Raw genomic sequence first — 18,899 nt, forward strand, 5'->3', positions numbered from 1 at the left:
TATCAATTCCACTACAGGGGAGACTTAATGTTCTCTGCAATTAGGTGGAAAAAAACATGTGCCTAATATATCGGTAGAAAGGGATGGAAAATATCGGCATATTGGCAAAAAAAAATCCAATATCATGCATTCCTATTAAACAATGATATAAGCATATTAAAATCATTCTTGCAATCTCTCCAAAATGTCCTCTTCACTCTTCTCACTCAAAGTATTATTGCCTCTTTATTCGTTAATTAATTTAAAAGGAAAATGCTCGAAATACAATAGAATGTGTTACGTAACATCACACAGGTTGAGTTGCATTCTACCGCTTCCAACTCCAAGTGTTGCTGCTGTACACAGACTTGTAAGTTTGGTTCCCCAAGGGCCTCTTATACTCAGAGTAGGACGCTGACGGCCGCAGGTTCCCCTCTGTCACAGACCTCTGAGGCTGCCACTGTCTGGGCAGACTCCTGTAGCCAGCATGACCGGCGGGGCTGGAGACAGTGCTCCTCGTCGGGGACACGAATGACGGCAGCGGAGGTCTGCGCTGACCTCGGCTTTGGCCCTGGCTCCAAGTCTGGCTGCCTGTTCTCTGCGGGGCTTGGTAAGAAACTTTTGCTTTCCACTCTGCCGGCGGCTCGGGCAGAGTCTTGCGCTGGGCTGCCATGCAGACGCTTGAGGCGAGGGTATGCTGGAAGTCCTGGACGGGGAAGGCCTCATCCACCATGCCCAAGGGATGCCGGGACGCAGCCTCCCAGGGCGAAGGGGCTTTGTGGCTCTTCTCCAGCCAGTGTGTCTGCTTTGCCTGGGGAGTTTTGAAGGCCTGAGCATGAGGCTTGGGGGAAGAAGACGCCGAAGCTGACCTCTGGCCTGTTGTGGATGGTACTCTGGCCAATGGGGAAAGGGAGTAGCTCCTGCCAAGCGCCTGTAAAGAAGATCCAGACATGCTTATTTTAGTAAGGGTTCATTTTTGTTTGGCTGACTGGCCCTCCGGCCAAATCAAACCAGCTTGGTAAATGTTGGACAAGAAAGTAGCTTTTCTGTCAACACATTTCTTTGGAGTGATGTAATATTCTAATATTGTACTGCACGTCGAAACTTGTAGTCTGTTTTTTTCTTTCGTTATAAATATGTATCAGTCTAAACAGAGCCTTCTTATTTCTTGGAAGAGCAGTGTATGGGCTTCCCAGAGCTAACCACATCCAGCTTGTGTTTATAGGATCTGCTTTGCTAGACAACAATCATTAAAAGTGTTGAAATCAGATGATGAAACTGTGCAATAGAAAAATATCCAAGAGGGTGCCCAGACAGCCAAAGGTTATGTGGGGAGACAGAGCATTTTGTTGACATTCATTGCCTCTGATTATACACTCTGTTGCTTATGGCAGACGTGCAGAAAAGGCAGTGCTGCCATCATCTGGTGGAAGGTGTGAAAGACCAGCAGAAGGAAATTGGCAAAGAGAGGAGAGTGCAGTTTTAAAAAAGAAAAAAAGTAGCTGAATGAGTGAAGGGGGAATAATTTATCTGCTGACTCGGGTATCTGGTCGGCCTGAAATTTAGGCCTGGATTAGGGCAGACACACGAATGTATGAGTAGATTCATGGACGATGGTTGTAAATCTGTCAATTTAAGCCACCCTTCGAAATTAGAACTTCCACTTAACAAATAACCGCCCTCTCTGAAAATGCATGACACAACATGGATATACATTTCAATGATGACACGCTTACTTGACCTCCAAATTTTCCAGTGAGGTCGTGGAAATGAGTGAAGTCACCAATCTAATAATACTCCTCGTAAATGCATCATCAGGTGGTCACTGTGCAGGAATGTGCTTCACCAGCGTTCACCTCAATAGCTGTTAAACTTGATGATTTAGATAATGATGTGTTTCTGGCTGATGTTAACAAAGCTACAGAGTATAAACAGTATTTTGTTTCATTGTTCAAAAGAAGAATTGTTTTGAAACCACTGCTTTATCAAGAAGATAAAAGGTGTAACTTTTAATTTTGATTGATTTACATCTGAAATGTGTGCCTGAGCCGCCGTAGAATGACTTTCTTGCATTTATAGTGCAGGTGAAGAAGTCAGGAAATGCAGCAAGATGTAAAGAAAACAAGAAATAGAAGAAACCCCAAAGCATGCCCGAAGAACAAAAGGAAGAAAAGCCAAACAAGGATAAAAGACATTTTAATGGCACTGCAGTGAATCATACAGAAAGTGCACTAGGAGGAGACACACACAAAGGAGAAGGAAAAAGAAAAGAAACATGAAGAACAAAAGCAGCCCTGTACCAAAAATATATTTGTGAACATTACCAGGCTGATTATCCTTTCAATAATTCTTCTTTTGTATATCATTTAACATCTATTCATATAAAACAAAAGCAAGAGAGGATGCATTAAAGAGTGGGGATATTTGAGTGGTTAATATTGTTATATTTTTCTGTAATCAGAAAAAAATACTATGAGGGTCTGAAATAGCTTTCACTGGCTTAAGTTGAAATTTAAGCCTACTATCTCTGGACCTCAGCACTCCCTCCCATGAGGCAGCTTAAATATAGTTCCTAACATGACGCAACAGCTGGTAAAAAAGCTTAAAATAAAATTAACCCACATCCATGGTGCTATGGAAAAGACACTGGGGGGAAGCCGCTGAAAAAGAAATTGTTTACAAATCAAATATTTAAAGATGACGTGATTTGTCACTTTGCAGTATTCTCAGGCTTTTACCTTTACCCCATGGAGCTGTTACATAATCTCTGCGCTTATGACTTCACTGACATCACAAATTTAGCCTTCAGCTTGGTATCATTACAGCAGACCCCACCCTTCTCCCTCTCTATTATATTTTTATCTTTACTTTATAATCAATTTAATTCATTAAAGGATTTTAGTTTTTAAATAACACAAGGCACATTTAGCATTTTCAAAAATTAACTTTCTGTTGTCAATGCCCGCAACATTTTCTCCATTCACTGATTTCTTTTTCCCTTCACTCATTTCATTCTATTCTTACTGAATACCATACTACCCTACATTCTTATTTTACCACCACTTTAGATTCAATTAGTTCAAAGGGATTTTCTGAACAACCATAGGTAACATTTTCTATAAACATATTTCAATGTACATGCCCTATAAACATGTGATTTACAAGTTCATATTGGCTCTTTTTGTGTCTGATAAATACTACCTACATGTCATTCTTATTTTCAATTTGTTTGTGATGCCATTCGGACTGTCCCTCAACTTTGAATACCATCAAGCTCTGCCCTATAACAAAAACAAGGGCAGGATAAGTTGGCGATGGCCATTGCTAAAGCAAGTTTATGTGCTCAAAATAGTCCACTTGGCAGTGGACCGCAAGAGCACCCACCCCTTGACTCAAGCAGACATCAAGCATATCATGACTCTATCAGAATCACTCTTTATCAACTGCTGTAGGCTTCCACACCTGAGCTGAGCTCTTTTTAGCGGTAAATTTAGGTTTAGGAGCAGCTGCAGGGGCCCCACCCGATACAGATTCAGGCCTTGCCGCAATGGGAAAACTAGCAGCAACAAAGTTGCTGGGGGGCTGTGGCTGGTAAGGAACTGAGGGAGCTGCGAGGTAGGGAGGGCTATTGGCTGGCTGGTAAGGGGCCTGTGGTGCCTGCTGGTAGGGAGAGTTATTTACTGGTTGGTAGGGGGCATGCTGATAGGGAGGGTTTGGCAACGGAGGAGATTGGGGTTGATAAGGAGGTGGGGCAGGTTGCTGATACTGTTGGTTATATGCCTGCTGGTATGGACCACCAGGGGGTTGTTGATAGGGGTTAGAGGGAGGATAAACATTAACTGGCTGTTGTTGGTAGTGGCCATCATGCATCATAGGCTGCACTGGCATCCCATAGGCCTGCCCGGGGTAAGGGGCATTATATGGTCCAGCTTGCTGGACGGGAGCCATTTGCTCATATTGAATTGGTTGGTTTTCGACAGGTGGGTTAGGAGGTGAACTTTCGGGTTTAGGTGCTTGGGCCTTGGCAGCCTCTGCTGCTGGGCCAAAGGTAAAGAGTGAAGAATTGAGTTGATAGGGTTGATGCTTCATAACATCTATAACATTGAGGGGTTTTGGGGCAGGCTTTTGCTTGTCTTTGCCTTTTTTCTTGGCTTTGGATGAAGGGCTACCTGGTGGGGGCTGCTTTGTTGCTGCTGGGGGATAAGAAGGTGACTGCATAGGATTATATGCCCGTGAAGGTGGAGCACGTACATTTGGTGTATACTTCCACTCATTTGGCAAGGAAGCAACTGGCGATGTTGGCCGGCTGGCCTTGTTCGCTTGCACAGTCTCAGAGTCCACAACAAACTTTTCCATACGAGACTGCCTCTTGGCAAACATATCAGCTCCTTTCCCTTTAACTGCTGGCATCTCAAAAGCTGAACCTTGGGATGATGGATTTAAGACAGTGGCCATTGGGTTGATGGGCGATGAAACTCTTTGACCAATGGTAAAAGAGTGCATTCGCTGTGGTGGAGGAGGTGGGGTCCGGTTTTGTGGGGAACTTTGTGGTGGATTCCAAGGTTTTGGAGAAGGACGCGTATTCATCATCGACAGCGGTGTCTGTTGTGCCTGTGGTGTCCAGGTATTCACAGGTGCCTGAGGCTGTGTCTGAGCTGAAGGCCATGCATTAATTGGTGGCTGTGGTGGAGTCTTTGAAGGGGGCTGTTGCCAGTTTGACTGTGGTGCTGGCTGGGGTTGAACTGGGTGAGCCCAAGGTGGTTGATGTTGGGCCGGGTTTTGATCTTGGGCCCAAGAATTCATGGGGGGCTGACCATGTTCTGGAGGGTGCTGGGCCCATGGCGGTTGGGGTTCAGCCTGGGCAGGTACTGGAGCCCATGGATTCAAATTGGCTTGGGGCTGAGCTTGAGGCTGTGCTTGGGCTGCTTGTGCCCAAGGTGGGTGAACTTGGGCTTGAGTTTGTGATGGAGGCCATGTATTAATTGAAGGTTGCTGTTGCTGTTGAGGCTGTGGGGAGACCCAAGGTGGTTGAGGCTGACCTGGTGCTTGAGCTTGTGGCCATGCTTGTTGTGGAGCCTGCTGCTGTGGTTGCTGAACCCATGGAGGTTGTGGCTGGGATTCTGGCTGAACCTGTTCAACCCAAGGAGGTTGAGATTTTGGCTGCGGTTGTGTCACCCATGGTGGTTGATGCTGAGAATCAGTTTGTGGGGGCTGTGTCCATGGGGCCTGGGGCTGCTGCTGCATTGGTTCTTGAGGTTGACTCCAAGTTGGTTGCATTTGCTGCAGATTTGGCTGCTCATGAGAGTGAGTCCAGGGTGGCTGAAATGGGGGCTGAGTTTGTGGTTGCTCTTGAGGCTGGGCCCAGGGTGGCTGTGCCTGTGTTGGGGCTTGTGTTTGCTCTTGAGGTTGACTCCAGGATGGTTGATTTTGAGGGTTCCAAGTATTTGTGGGGGGCTGAACCTGTGCTTGTGGTTGAGCAGGTTGGCGTGTCACCCAAGGTGGCTGTGGTGGGGACTGACTTGGAGGTGGTTCTTGTGGCTGCACTTGAGTTGGCTGCCAAGAATTGGTAGGTGGCTGTTGATGTGCTTGTGTTTGTGCTGCAGGCCAGCTAGTCACTGGAGCATGCTCAGGCTGCAGGGTCGAATTCATGTGACCATTTACCTCTTGAGCTGTCACTTGCAAAGGCTGTTGTTGGGATTCAGACTCTTGTAGAGACCATGTGTGCTGTCCCTCTGTTGTGGTGCTGGCAGGAGCCTCAATGGGGGCAGGAGGGGGAGAGGGCTCGGGGGCAGGTGCAGGGGTTGGCTCTAGTTCTGGAGCAAGGGTAGTCTCCATGGTGGGGGCTACAGCAGGTGTGGACACTATATTTTCAGCTTGCACAGGCATGTCCTGGTTGGTCATTTCAATCTGAGGGGACCAAGGAGGCGAGTTGGGGTTAATCATAGGCTTGGGAGCCACTGGTGGAGGAATCTTGGTTTTAAGTCTTGAAGACTGGAGGAAATTACAAGCCTCAGCTCCAAGGCTAAGGTAGTCTTCCTCAGGTCCTGACTCAAAACCCAACTTCTTATCACCCCTGTTGAGAAGGTTCAGCAATGCTGGGTTAGGTGATACTTTTGGTGCTTCCTTAAAAGAAAACATAGGCTTACCACCATTTCTCTTCTTTGTATCCATCAAAATGCCAGTCTTACTTGCAGGGGTAGAAATGCGTTCATCCCGAGAAGCTATCTGCTCTCCTTGGCCCGTAGAATCTTGATTGGTCCCACTCATTGCGGGAGAATAGGGGGTAGATGCCATATTTTCTGCAGAGAAAGGCTTTGCAGTACGATTGCTGAAAGAGCTCTGCATTTCATTGGTTTGATGTTGGACTGTGCCATTGATGTTTGCAGAATATTGCTGCATTTGCTGTCGCTCTTGATGATACTCTTGCTGCTGCTGATACATTTGCTGTTGTTGATAATGCTGTTGTTCATACTGCTGTTGCTGATACTGTTGTTGGTATTGTTGTTGTTGCTGGTATTGTTGTTGTTGTTGTTGTTGGTACTGCTGCTGTTGTTGTTGTTGTTGGTAGTTCTGTTGTTGCTCATAGTACTGCTGCTCCTGATATTGCTGGTACTGTTGCTGCTGTTGGCTTTGTTGGTGTATATTTACATCCATGTAAGCATGGCCCTCTGTTGTGGACTGCATGTAGGTCTGCTCCACGACCTTCTTTTCAGCCTCCACCACTCCTTCCACTGGAATCCCATGGCGCCTGAGCTCCTCATGTTCAGCAGAAATCTCATCCATCCTTAGACGCCTTTGGGCAAACATAAGGGCACCCTTGCCCTTGGTTTCAGGCAAACATTCCATCTCTGCTTGGTTATTCAGGTTCCTTTCAATCTCAAGGAGACCCTTGTCCCAATTGATAGTTAGCACACTTTTTCCGCTCTGGGCATTAGTGAGGAAATGCTTGTCTATTTCAGAATCGTTAGGAGCCAGAAGGGTCAATTCAACAGTTTGGGTTCCTTGCTTGCCGTCTTCGTCTTCCTCGTCCTCTTCGTCACTGTATTCTGGTTCGTCTTCTCCTGTGCCGTAGCTCACAAGTGTGTATTTCTTGGCCCTCTGCCGATGTTTCTTGAACATCAACACCCCCTTGTTGTTGGGGTTGGGCGGAGCAGCCGTAAGAAGAAGGGCAATACGTTTACATTTGGACTTGGCCTCCTTCACCTGCTTCTCTGACTGACTCTCGCTACGCCTGAGCCCTGTAAAGACAAGAAAAAGGTATAATTCAGTGTTTAGATGAATTGATCCAGGACAGGTGAAATCTAAAGAAATTAAGGGAATAATACAATACTGTAGAATAAGGATCCAAACGTATCATTTAATCTGATGGAGTATGTTTTGAAAAAAAATTTGATCTTTTTCCTAAAGACAACTTCAAGGCAGTGCTTGTAGTCTGTATCTGGATTGATCATGTAATTACAGATGCTTTAAAATGAAATTGCTCAAAATAAAAACAATATTTCTTGTTATAAAATTTGGTATATATATATAAAGCTTTAACTGATATCAACCTTGTGCAGAAGATGTTTAAAGCAAAAGCAGAAATGACAACAGAATAAATGCACTAAAATGCACTAATACTAAGCTTAACATGAGAAACATAACATTCCATATATTTACAGTCCACACTTTTTCTCTCTTGCGAAGGTTGTTCAAAATTCTCATGCATTTCAACATCAAACATCAACTTATAAAGCAATTATTGAAAATCTCTGACCCATGTCTAATAAACGTAATTGTTCCACACACAATCAACTACATTAAAAACGGTGATGATCCCCGTAAAGTAGCCAGGAATAGAAAAAGAGAGGGATTAAAGATAGCCTGCGAGCAATAAATCCACCAGGACCAGCGCAACTTTACCAGTCCTTATGTGTCGTCTTCTTAAAACCCTCTGCTCTTCTTAAATCTGCCCAATTTCCATACACTTACGCCAATCCGACAACAGAAATCACATGACAAAAGCCCTTAAATGATCCAACAATACAAGGCTGTTATAAAGTAAGAAAGAAGGCTTCCTGTTTTTATAATCCTGCAAGACTAACCTGAAGGTGGAGGAGACAGCGGGAGTGAGCAATGGGCTCACTTTTTTAGCTCAGTTAAAGCACCCAGCTTGAAAGGATCAGGTAACGGGCGAGGGGAGCACATGCTGGTGTCTGTCAAACGGCCACTTCTGCAGGCATCATCAGCGTGCTCGTGTTATATTTATGTCTTCAACACAGCTCTGAAGGAACGCCTCGGTATCCATATTAATCATCAAGCCTCTACAAATGGAGACCTGATGTTTTGATGTTAATGTTGACCTATTAAACATCTTTTTTGAGCCACTTTTTCTTTTGATTCTTGACATAAACAGTAACTTGTATTAACTGTGTTCATTCTATCTGGACTATGCAACCCTACTATGACTCTGATACTGTTGTACTTCAGGTCATACCCGGATGTATCTGCTTCCATTTGAAGGATTGAGCACCCTCCTCCAACTGCAATGAGGGATACTATTTTGAGGAGTTCACACACCGGACATCAGGCTTTGGAATGCACACTTGTTGTTGACAAAAGTGTTTTAGTGTTGACCAATTAGCTTGCACATTCCACCTTAAAGAATAGATTCGTCTAACAAACACAAAGAAAGATTGCACACAAGAACATTACTCTTTCAAATTGAGATGGCCTTGAGGTACTTACTGGCGTGTCGGGCCCGGTGCTTGTTGGGCTTGTCTTGATCCCCCTCAGAATCAGAGTCCTGCTCCTCCGCCTGTGTCCCCTCTTCTGAGGGAATTCCAAATGAGACAGTGAAAGACCTAGGAACTCCCTCACTGTGCCCTCCTCCTTCTTCTCCTTCGCTTTGGGATCCAACACTTCCACCGACCCTGGGGCCACCCACACTCAGGATGCCCCTCCCTGCTCCTGATGCTGCCGGCTGCTGCTGCAAAATGACCTCCACCTGCCCCAGCATTGAAGGGGAGCTGAGCACCAACCCACGCTGGCCGAGCGGCTCCCTGACGGAGCTCGGCACATAATGAGACTCTGATGTGGTTTTGGTTGGGATCATTACGATGGCCTCTCTGTTTGAGAGTTCCCCCTCGATCCCGAAGGCGCTCCCAAGAGAGGTGCAGCCCACGCCGTCCAATGTTTGCTCAGAGAGGGACACCTGGAGCTCAACCATGTCCCCTGGGGAGAGGCATCGCCGTGTTCCTTCATCTATGTCCTCCTGCCCTCTCCGATCGCCAGATGAGGGAGCGTGTAGCTCGGTGCATATCAGCTGCGGTCTCTTGGGAAACTCTTCGCCGTCATCTAACTCCCTGTAGTAGGCCTGGTCCTGGGACTCAGATATGAAGACCTCCCGAGGGCTCTGGGACCTGTGCTTTTGGGAGACGATGTGGAGGGTGGTGCTCTCTAAAGGTTCACCAGAAGAGTCCCTCTCAGCGCAGGACGTCTCTGGTGACTCACTGTCTTCTTCGGGGATTGTGCTGTATCTTTCAGGTGAGAGAGGAGAACAGGAATGAGTGAGTGGTGCAAGGTTATTTAGTTCGGTAACAACTGTAGAGCAGGACTTTCAATCAGTAGATTCAGCTTTTATGTGCCTTAATAGAAACCTTAATATGGGCACATTTGCAACAGTGTTTGAGGACATGTCACCCTGGCAACACCCACTATGTAATGGCTGAGAAGCTGCATGTTGATCCGACTCTCAAATCTGTAACACACTGACACACTGGCCTTAAGAGCGTGAAGGTCAGCAGAGGCGACGCACTTAAACTCGCTAATACACACACAGACATGAGTGCACATATTTGTGCAGACAGTCAGTGGTTCATTGAACTATGCAAAAGGGCAACAAGACATCTAAATGCTAATACAGGAGTGCAATAATTATTTTGCAATGCCTGTATGAACATTAAGGGTCGACAGGGCTGCATGGCATTCATACATCAGTATTTGTGCTTTGCAGCATGGACATGTTTTTTACAGATTTTCTGGTACCGCTTCACTCTCATTGATTTAATAGTAGGTATGAGACAATACCTTTTGACAAGCAGCTGCACGCAGTCGATGGATGCGCCGATGAGCTCTAAGGCTTGTAAAAGCGTGAGATCTGCACACGGCTCGCCGTTAAGTGACACCACCTCATCACCGTCCTGCAAGCCCGCCACGAAGGCACGGCCATCCTCGTCAACCTGTGGAGGAAGAAGATATGAATAAAAGAGACTACAAACTAGAAAAAAAAAACCATGTCACATGTCAGTTTGGTAAATTCTTCACTCATCACACTTAGCATCTCAGCTGTCAGTGACCCCAGAATCACAAATATACTCCCTCAGATGAGGATTCCGAACAGCCTTAAATCTCTCAAATGCTGTCTTCTCCTTCAGGTAAGTGTCAAAAATCCATTTGTATGCATGAAAGCAAAAGGACAATCGTACTTTAGTCGTGTTTTAGGTTATATAAACAAGTACAAATACCATATGTACTATCCATCCATTATCTATACCACTAATCCTGTTCAGGGTTGCGAGATCTGATCTGATCGTTGGTCAACCTGACACATAGAGACAGGCAACCTTTCACGCTCACACCTGCACCAATTTACAGTCACCAATTAACCTAACAAGCATGTGTTTGCACTCCAGAGTAACCATAGGGAGCCCCTGCAACTCTTAACCTCCTAGCTGTGAGGCAACAGCGCTAACCACTGCACCACCGTGTAGCCCCCTTATATACTAGAGGGATAATAATATGGGAATGTAAGCAGAACACTCGCACTGTTAGCATTGTTAGCACTAAGCTAAGTGGGGCCTTGCTGTTAATGTAAGGCATCCTAGGAAAGTTCAATGGGTGCAGATGTCATACTTCCTGTGATGTCCTATATATGAGGTAATTCCTGTGTGAATCAAATGAAAACATGGATTATTAATATTTAGGAGACAATAAATAAGATCACAACATTGTTAAATGACCTCAAACAGTCGTATATGATCAACAAGTCGCTGTAGAGACAGGCAACAGTTTGCACAACTGACACAGAAATGTACAGTCAGTGAAATCAAAGACATACATTTGTCCTTCCTTGTATTTAAACAAGACAAGCTTCATATTACTCCTGTAGGCCCGCTCTGTGCAGACTCAATGAAAGGGCACCTCTTTACACAGTTTAACTCATGACTGATGGTTTCATTCCCTTGTAATTGCTTCCTGAGGCCTATAAAATGCTTCATTAATAAGAGGATTTAATAAGGAGAAATACCCCATAAATTCTGCACAAAGGCCACTTATACAGTTAGCGGGATAACTGATTACTTCAGTGCTGAGCTATTAGAGGATGCACTCTCAGGGAATATGTTTAGATATTCTGCATATACTAAAAAAAAAAAAAAAGATTAGGATGTTAGCTTGGCAATTCCTTCAAAATGTTTTTTAGTTTTTGTTGCATTTAATGCCTTTTTCTCTTCCCTGTGTATTTGTTTTTCATCTGTCAAAATAAAGCAAAATGTCTGTCTCTTGTGCATTTGTTGTTGATTTTATGTATTTTGAAGGCCCATCTAAGAATGGATCATACTTGTCCCTATACAAATAAAAATTAAATTAATAAATACATAACACTCAACGACTTAATTCCTTCCCCATAATTGTGTGTTAATCTTTGCCTTTGGTCATTCCCAGAGGGATTCATTCACAAGTACACAGTAAAGATTATATGCATCAGAATGATTACAGCCAACCAGTGAGAGCGCTGAATGTAAGTAAATGACCATGCTGTGATGCAATATATAACACCAATTTTCCTTTGCTACCACAGCAGCACTTACTTCAACTTAAGCTGTACTATCAAAGGATCACCACATCTAAAAAAAACAGACTCCTTGGTTTCTTATAATAAAAATTATGTTACCCAGAAAACCTCAAAGGCAGGCAGTAAGGACACAAATTGTGAAACCTCAAGGAACTCAAGCTCAGGCTAATTAAAACTATAAAAAAAATGCTAGCAAATCACCCTGTTTCAAGGCGACAACACTCAAAAAGTCTATGTTGGTTTCTTGCTGGATTTTCTTAAACATAATGCATCAAAAAAACACCAATAAAAAAAAAGAATATAAAGAATGTTTAAAACGAGGGGAAACACGTTGAACAACCATCCGGCTGGATATACAGTACCACAACCTGACCGCTAGATGGCGAAGGAGACACATCTTTTATTGGTAATAGGAGGAAGAGGAGAATCCCTGCATCGGGAAACACTGGAAATCTTGTCTTACATACCTTTATTTTTTCTTTAATTTATTGTATTTAAAAGGCATGTGCAAAATTAAATCATACTTTGTTTTGCATCTATTAAAAGCAAATGTTCCAACAATGCTCCCTATACAAGGAGGACTAATTTACCTGCCTATAAGTCTTGTACCTTAAACACACGTGCCTGCCTCTAACATAAGCAACATCCACGCCAATAAAAGGAGCCCACTATGGTACATATACACAATTATTTTATGGGTTACTTTATAGAGCTGGCAACTTTCAGATAAAACCCCTGTGAGGTTTTTAAGAGAGTGCAAACAAGCCCTATAAGGCGGCCTGTGCGTCTGTATCCTCAGGGACTCACTCCTCACTACAGGGAGGACGGTTTGTGTTGAACGCCACAGCAACGCGCTCGTGCTCCAAAAAAGGAGGGGAAACGTTTGTCTCTCCTCGCAACACAAAGAAACACAGTGAGACAATGTTCAAAGGAGGCAGATACCACCTCAATTCTGTTTGTCATATACTGCTCGTAAAGAGAAACAGTCGCTTGTAATCGTGCAGGAATATGTATAAGAGAAGAAGAACATCAGCAGTCTCGGCTTGTGTTTTTTCAAAATAAAGTGCTTCCCGAAACTTTCCCCTGATTATCACGATTACTACTGACATCGTGTGGGGCAACAATTACACAGCTTTATATGCAAGTGTTTCCCCGGGTTGCCCATTTTCAAATTATCTATTTAATACGTTTAAACACAACAGAAAATCACAGGAAGCACAGGACTGCGTCATGTGTTCATGGAGCTCCCAGCGTTTCCTGAGCTTCACAGCTTTAAGCAATTATGTTTCTTACGTTTCAGGCAAATATTTTCCAGCTGAACTACAGGTAGTACTCGCACCATGTGGGGGGGATAGTTACATTTATTGTCCTAATTGACCCACCTATTCTTTTCTCTCTAAAAGGAGGGATGTAGAAACCTTCTAGAGAGCTTAGTCTTTTACATGTTTCTTCAGGGACCATGCTCGAAAATCACCAAGAAGTAATGTTCTGTACAAGATAAAGCAATGCAACTAAATAAATGCAACTAAAACTTAAACATAAAATAGATTTAAATGTATATTCAATCCAGTTCAATCATTTCAACTAACACTATGCATGCTGAATACTCATTCGTGATGAGTCTGCATCCCCGTTCAACTGTTTAAAATGTAGTGCAAACACACTGCAAACACAGATGCCTACAAACAATATTGATGAGACATTATCTATAATATTACATGTCTATATGACCCATAAATGACTGACAATGCAGTTGGTAATAGTCAATACCTTCATAATTGATCAGACTTAATGCACAGGTTCAACTTGCAACTCTAGGTTCTGTCACTGTCAAGAGAAAATGGTCAAATGTGACAATTTTTAAAGACCCCCTCCAGTGAAAATCAATTGTTTAACCTTGTAAACATCTCCATGTGGTGTTATTCATGTGCTACAAGACATATCAGGGACGACATCAGCAATCATCTCCATGGCTGGGCCTGCTTGCTTTTAAACTGCAGTGTACCAAGGACAGGCTGAACAACACGTTTTCAGATTGGCAGGTTTGAGACGTCACAAACCTCAGGAGCCAATCCCGTTAATGGACGGGGCAACGCTGTGCATATCATTATGTGTAACCTATGGCAACCACTTCGATGATGCGCAAGCCAGATGTACTGTCATCGTAATTTTTCTCACTACTGACTACTAACATTAACGTTACTACTACTAATTACTACATTACAAGCTAACTAAGTTTCAACAAGCTGCCAAAGAACAAGGAGATGCATTGGGAGGATTTTTACAAGGTAATTAAACATATTTTGCAGAAAGAAACATATCAGACATAATTTATTATTTCAAGCAGAGCATTTTATATGTCTTAAAACATGACTGGAGCTGCTCTTTAAGATAAACTGAAGGATTAATGCTTAATATTAAGGACCTTGTAATAAGCTTTAGGTAATAGGTAATTAGACCCTTAAAAGTCCTTATAAGATGCTTATTAACATTAAATATACGTGATAAAGACTATAAGTGTTAATAATAGTATCATAATCATGTTTATCGTTAGATTATTAGACATTTATAAGCAAGAATCTTGTAAACAATTTATAGACAGCTTTAGTGCGTTAATAAAGCCTTATAAGTTTCTTATAATTGTTTATTATAGCATCACAAACTCTTCTTTGAGTCTTACTCACTTACCTATTATGCCATTGTTAAGCCTTTACGAAGCTCTATAGTTACTTTATTAAGATAAATACATACTTTATTATGCAGTAATTAGCAAATAACTATGCGCTTATCAACAGTTAATTATGCTTTTTTTGCAGATACTGGATATAAAGCGAGAGCAGTGCTTTATTAAGGTTAATAAATCCTTTATTATTAGTCTTATTAACATAATATTTAACGTTAATAAGCATCTTATAAGGGTTTTACCTATTAACTAACGCTTATTATGAGGACCTTTTTTTTTAATAGGACATGAATGTCTATCATATATTGCAATAATATGCAACAGTTGAAATACTACATATAAAATCATCTCAATACAGCCATCACATATTAAAATGTGCAAAGATGATGTACCTCACTGGACTACAATTTAAATGCCTATTTGGAAGAATAAACAAACAGTTTCACTGCTGATTATTAGCAATTATTTATTTATTTTTTTTACATAATGTGGTGAGTCATATCGGAGTCTAGCTGAGCCTCTCTTCGGCCTTCACAGCCGGGAACGTTTGAAGTCACATCATAAGAAAATTTAAAGCTGTTGGAGCTTTGGCCCGAATATTTTTTAGGTGATGTTAAGCAGAAAGAGGACACGGTTTTCTACCACTAGATTTAGCTGAAAAACACAATCCTAAAAAAATTCCCAGCACTGGAAGGAGCCGTGAAGCTCTTTGTTTACTCTGGAAGAACGTAACTGAATGAATACAGCGAGTGCAGTTATTGTGCTGATTGCTTGGCAGCTTTAATAGGATTCCTATGGTGCACAATTAGGAGTGAGGCATCTGCAACAAGAGGCCTTTTTTTTGCTCAGGAAAGGTCAAGATCACGTCAAGGAAGAGAACTCTGGAATTTAACAGAATGTAGAGGATATTAAAATAAGTATCTGACGTGAATAAAGAATATATTTGCTTTGTCATGCAGAGCTCCATAACTGATCTGATGCATGCTGACATTTCCACATACCAACATGGCATACCTTAGTAATTAGCAGGCCTAAATGTCTCCTGTTCCGGTTGGAAGGATTTAAGCAATAGAGTATTAAAACGTTTTTAAATAAGCATTAAACTGTTACTATAAATCAGATGTTCCATGTTTTCTAAAGGTGTATTGGTGGGTCACGTCTTGTAGAAATTTTTACATTGTGCAGTTTCTGTAGCTTTAAAAACAGAAGTGACCTCATCAACTTTGTACTCCGGCCAGGACTCCAAATGAGAAGAAAAATACAGCCTCCCTTATAAGGACAGAACCTTTTTAGAGTGGATACCCCGTGCACTCACACTGTACTGCCTGTCAGTACACTGAACAATCACTTTCCCCCCAGAAACAAAACACAGATTCCACTACATTCAAGAGACTCTTAAATAAAAAACACACTCGATCAGACACAGAGGAGGATCTAGTTTTGGAGTTTGTGTCACGATGTTGGTATGTTTGCTTTTTTTGCCTTATAACTAACAGACTTGGCTTCCCACAAGAAGAGAAGTTTGGAGGTATGTTTAGAGTTAAGCCTGCCAGATGAGGTGGACTGAATCCCCCAGAGGTCTGAGACTGAGGCTTATGCATCAGAAGGAGCTCCTTCAATGTAATAGGGAAACATTTAAATGTATTCACAGGACTCTTATGTAACAATTTAAGGAGACTAAAACAAGCATTAGGCGCACATTTTCTTGCTTGGTTTTTATTACGATTCCTTGTTGCTGCCAACTTTTAGCTTAGAAATTAATACGGGTAATATTAGCTCATGCTTGATAATTGTCCCTATAGCGTACATGTCTTTACAGGGTGTTTGTATTGATAAAAAATAACCAGCTTTTGATTGGATTTGGACGTTTTCTGATGCCTGAAAAAAACTTATGGATGCATCTTCAGGGAACAGCAGCAGTAACACTTATTTTACGCTTTTATTCTGAAATATGTTTCTGTCTAAATGCCAGCATCAATAATAAGTGTTTCTTTTAGGATTTTACAATCAGCTAACATAACTTTACGAGCTAATCTGAAGATTCAGTGAGTGTTTATCTACTTGCCCGACAATCTGAGACTATTTCATGTCAACATATGTGGAAATAATATCTATGTTCTTAAAAGGTCACAGATGAACTTCAGAATAAAAGGTTTACAATTTTGTAAAACATGGTTTCTATCCGTCTTGGACATGATCTTCTTCTTTCAGAGTGCTTTCTTCTGCTGGAGCTTTGAAGTCGCAGGAATGCAGCTTAAGAAAAACATTTATGTTTTCACTACAACTTGATGAGAGATCTGGGCAGCTTGAGTACTTGTGACGGTGCATTGCTGCACCATATATAGAGTCTTAGCAGCTCTTCAAAATAAAAGCATCTGGCTTTGCTTCTCTCAGTGCACATTAACTTTACAGCTAAAACTAATCTTGGAACGGATCCCTGTGTTTCTGCAGAAATGTGACATTTTTACGTCAGCATTTCACAGATTTAAGAGTTGAGTTTATGAGAAGCCTTGTGCAATACAGCTTCTAAATGTAACCAAATCTGTTTGCACTTTTTTCATGATCCATAACTCAAACTTATAAAAGTATATGACTGTATTTGAGGCACAGCTTCGGTGCCATTGGCTCTGCACTATCTTATGATATTATGCATAGAATGAATCTAAGATTATGCAGTCCACAAAATAAGCTATTATAAAGTAAATATATATGCACTTCAAAAGAGCAACAGGAATCAATAATGTGGGTTTAAGTATGAAGATTGACATGCAAGTTGTGTACAAATAAAAGCCTGATATAATGCACCTATACTGCCTTAAATGTTGTGAAAAGTGGCTTCATCATGCAAGTGTTACCTATGTTTTTATTACCTACTATCAAGCTAAACAAATATTACGTAGCCAGAGTTGCCTATAATTTGCCTAACCTCCTTTCTATCATGTATTTGAATGTTCTTTCAGAATGATACCTGCATGCTTATCTTAGCTTTTTTTGTTGGTTGGTTTGCATTTATCCATCTCCCTTTAAAACACCCCAGGTTGTCTGAATAATGCTTTGCTTTCTCGCTGACGTCTGTGTGAGTGATAACAGATCTAGCTGCCCTCGACTTCACACTCTCTCTCGGCCTTGACCATATAAGGGTCCCGAAGAATCTCTCACCAAAACACAGCCAACGCGCACAAAAATGCAGCCACACGCGCTGCTCCTAGGAAGTCCGCTCCCACCAGAGATAGTTCAACTTTTTCAACACTCTTCTTCTTCACTAAATAACTGTACAAAACTAATAATATATATATAATTGTAATAGAAATGGTGCATTTAGGGTCTGAAAAATAAATCGGCAAATCTTTTATAAGACTATTTGAATCATATTTGTAGCAACAGCCCAATGGCTAAGTTTTTAATAAATATTTAAACAGATAGCAGATAGGCGAATAGATAGATACCTGGGAGATTATTAAAGGTCTGTAGGTGTCCCCCTCTCCCTCCTGCAGGGTGAATCCCCAGGGCGCACTACCACGCAGCGTCACGCAGATGTAATCCCCGGTGCCCATGCTGCGCACAGCTCCTCAGCCAAACCTCCAGAGCGCGAGCATTGAGCTGTCAGCCGGACCAGCAGCAGCACTTAACAAAAACCACCTCCACCACACACCGCTGTATTATCCCCATCATCTGAGTTCTCACTGAGTCCAGCCCGCTCCGGAGACGTCACTGCGCACGGACCCGCCTGCAGGCGTTGCATGCAACTGGTGGTTTGTCATGTTGAGCTCTTGGATTTGTATCTCACGCTCTGTCTAACATCCCCGAGCAACAGCATCCTAATAAAGAGAGGACGGCTAAGACTTAATATCAACATTATTACTGCATAAAGAGCCTTAAAAGCCCAGATATTACCCTGCAGGACACACTACAAAGCTTTAAAATATAATATATAATATAATGTAGTTTTATTGCAACATAAAGGCTGGGGAACCTATGTCATCCTTGTTTGTTATTTTCATTAACTGAATTGTTTGACTCTATAATTTGTCCTCCCAGGGTGTTAATGTTTCCCCCCCATTGACATAACTTTGTTGTCATAGTAAAGGTTTTAGAAACAGAGGTTACATCTCATAAATCAAAGCATTTATACTTTTTTTTATTTTTTAACATTATTTTTTCTATTCAACTATTGCAACTCACTGCAATTAAAAAGCAATATGCTGCTTTTGCTTTTTATTATTGATTTATTAATATTATTAATGTATATTATCATTCATACATTTAATTAATAATATTATTTTGTATTAATTGTTTTACGTAATTAATAATTATTTCATATATTTTTCATTAATGTATAATATTATATTGTTATTATTATTATTATACTATTTATTATTGTTTTTATTATATGTATTGTTTTTT

General features: G+C 41.8%; 1 protein-coding gene across 2 annotated transcripts; it reads right to left on the reverse strand.

Annotated features, from left to right (window-relative positions):
* Positions 1 to 212: 212 nt before the first annotated feature.
* LOC138600758 (synaptopodin-2) lies at positions 213 to 18,096 on the reverse strand. 2 transcript variants are annotated; one of them, XM_069672254.1, is made up of 5 exons: positions 17,942 to 18,096; positions 10,048 to 10,199; positions 8,707 to 9,497; positions 4,231 to 7,217; positions 213 to 910 (listed from the first exon to the last, which is right to left on the reverse strand). In XM_069672254.1, exons 1-5 carry the CDS (start codon positions 18,047 to 18,049, stop codon positions 308 to 310), a joined length of 4,641 nt encoding a protein of 1,546 aa, XP_069528355.1. In that variant the 5' UTR covers positions 18,050 to 18,096; the 3' UTR covers positions 213 to 307. The 2 variants fall into 2 exon arrangements, with proteins under 2 accessions (XP_069528355.1, XP_069528354.1); XM_069672253.1 differs by lacking the exon at positions 213 to 910 and having other exon boundaries at positions 2,159 to 7,217.
* Positions 18,097 to 18,899: the final 803 nt, after the last annotated feature.

This window comes from Semicossyphus pulcher, unplaced genomic scaffold (assembly GCF_022749685.1).
Source record: "Semicossyphus pulcher isolate SPU_LCO1_2020_fin unplaced genomic scaffold, fSemPul1.0.p SCAF_21, whole genome shotgun sequence".
NCBI classification, from domain to species: Eukaryota; Metazoa; Chordata; class Actinopteri; order Labriformes; family Labridae; genus Semicossyphus; species Semicossyphus pulcher.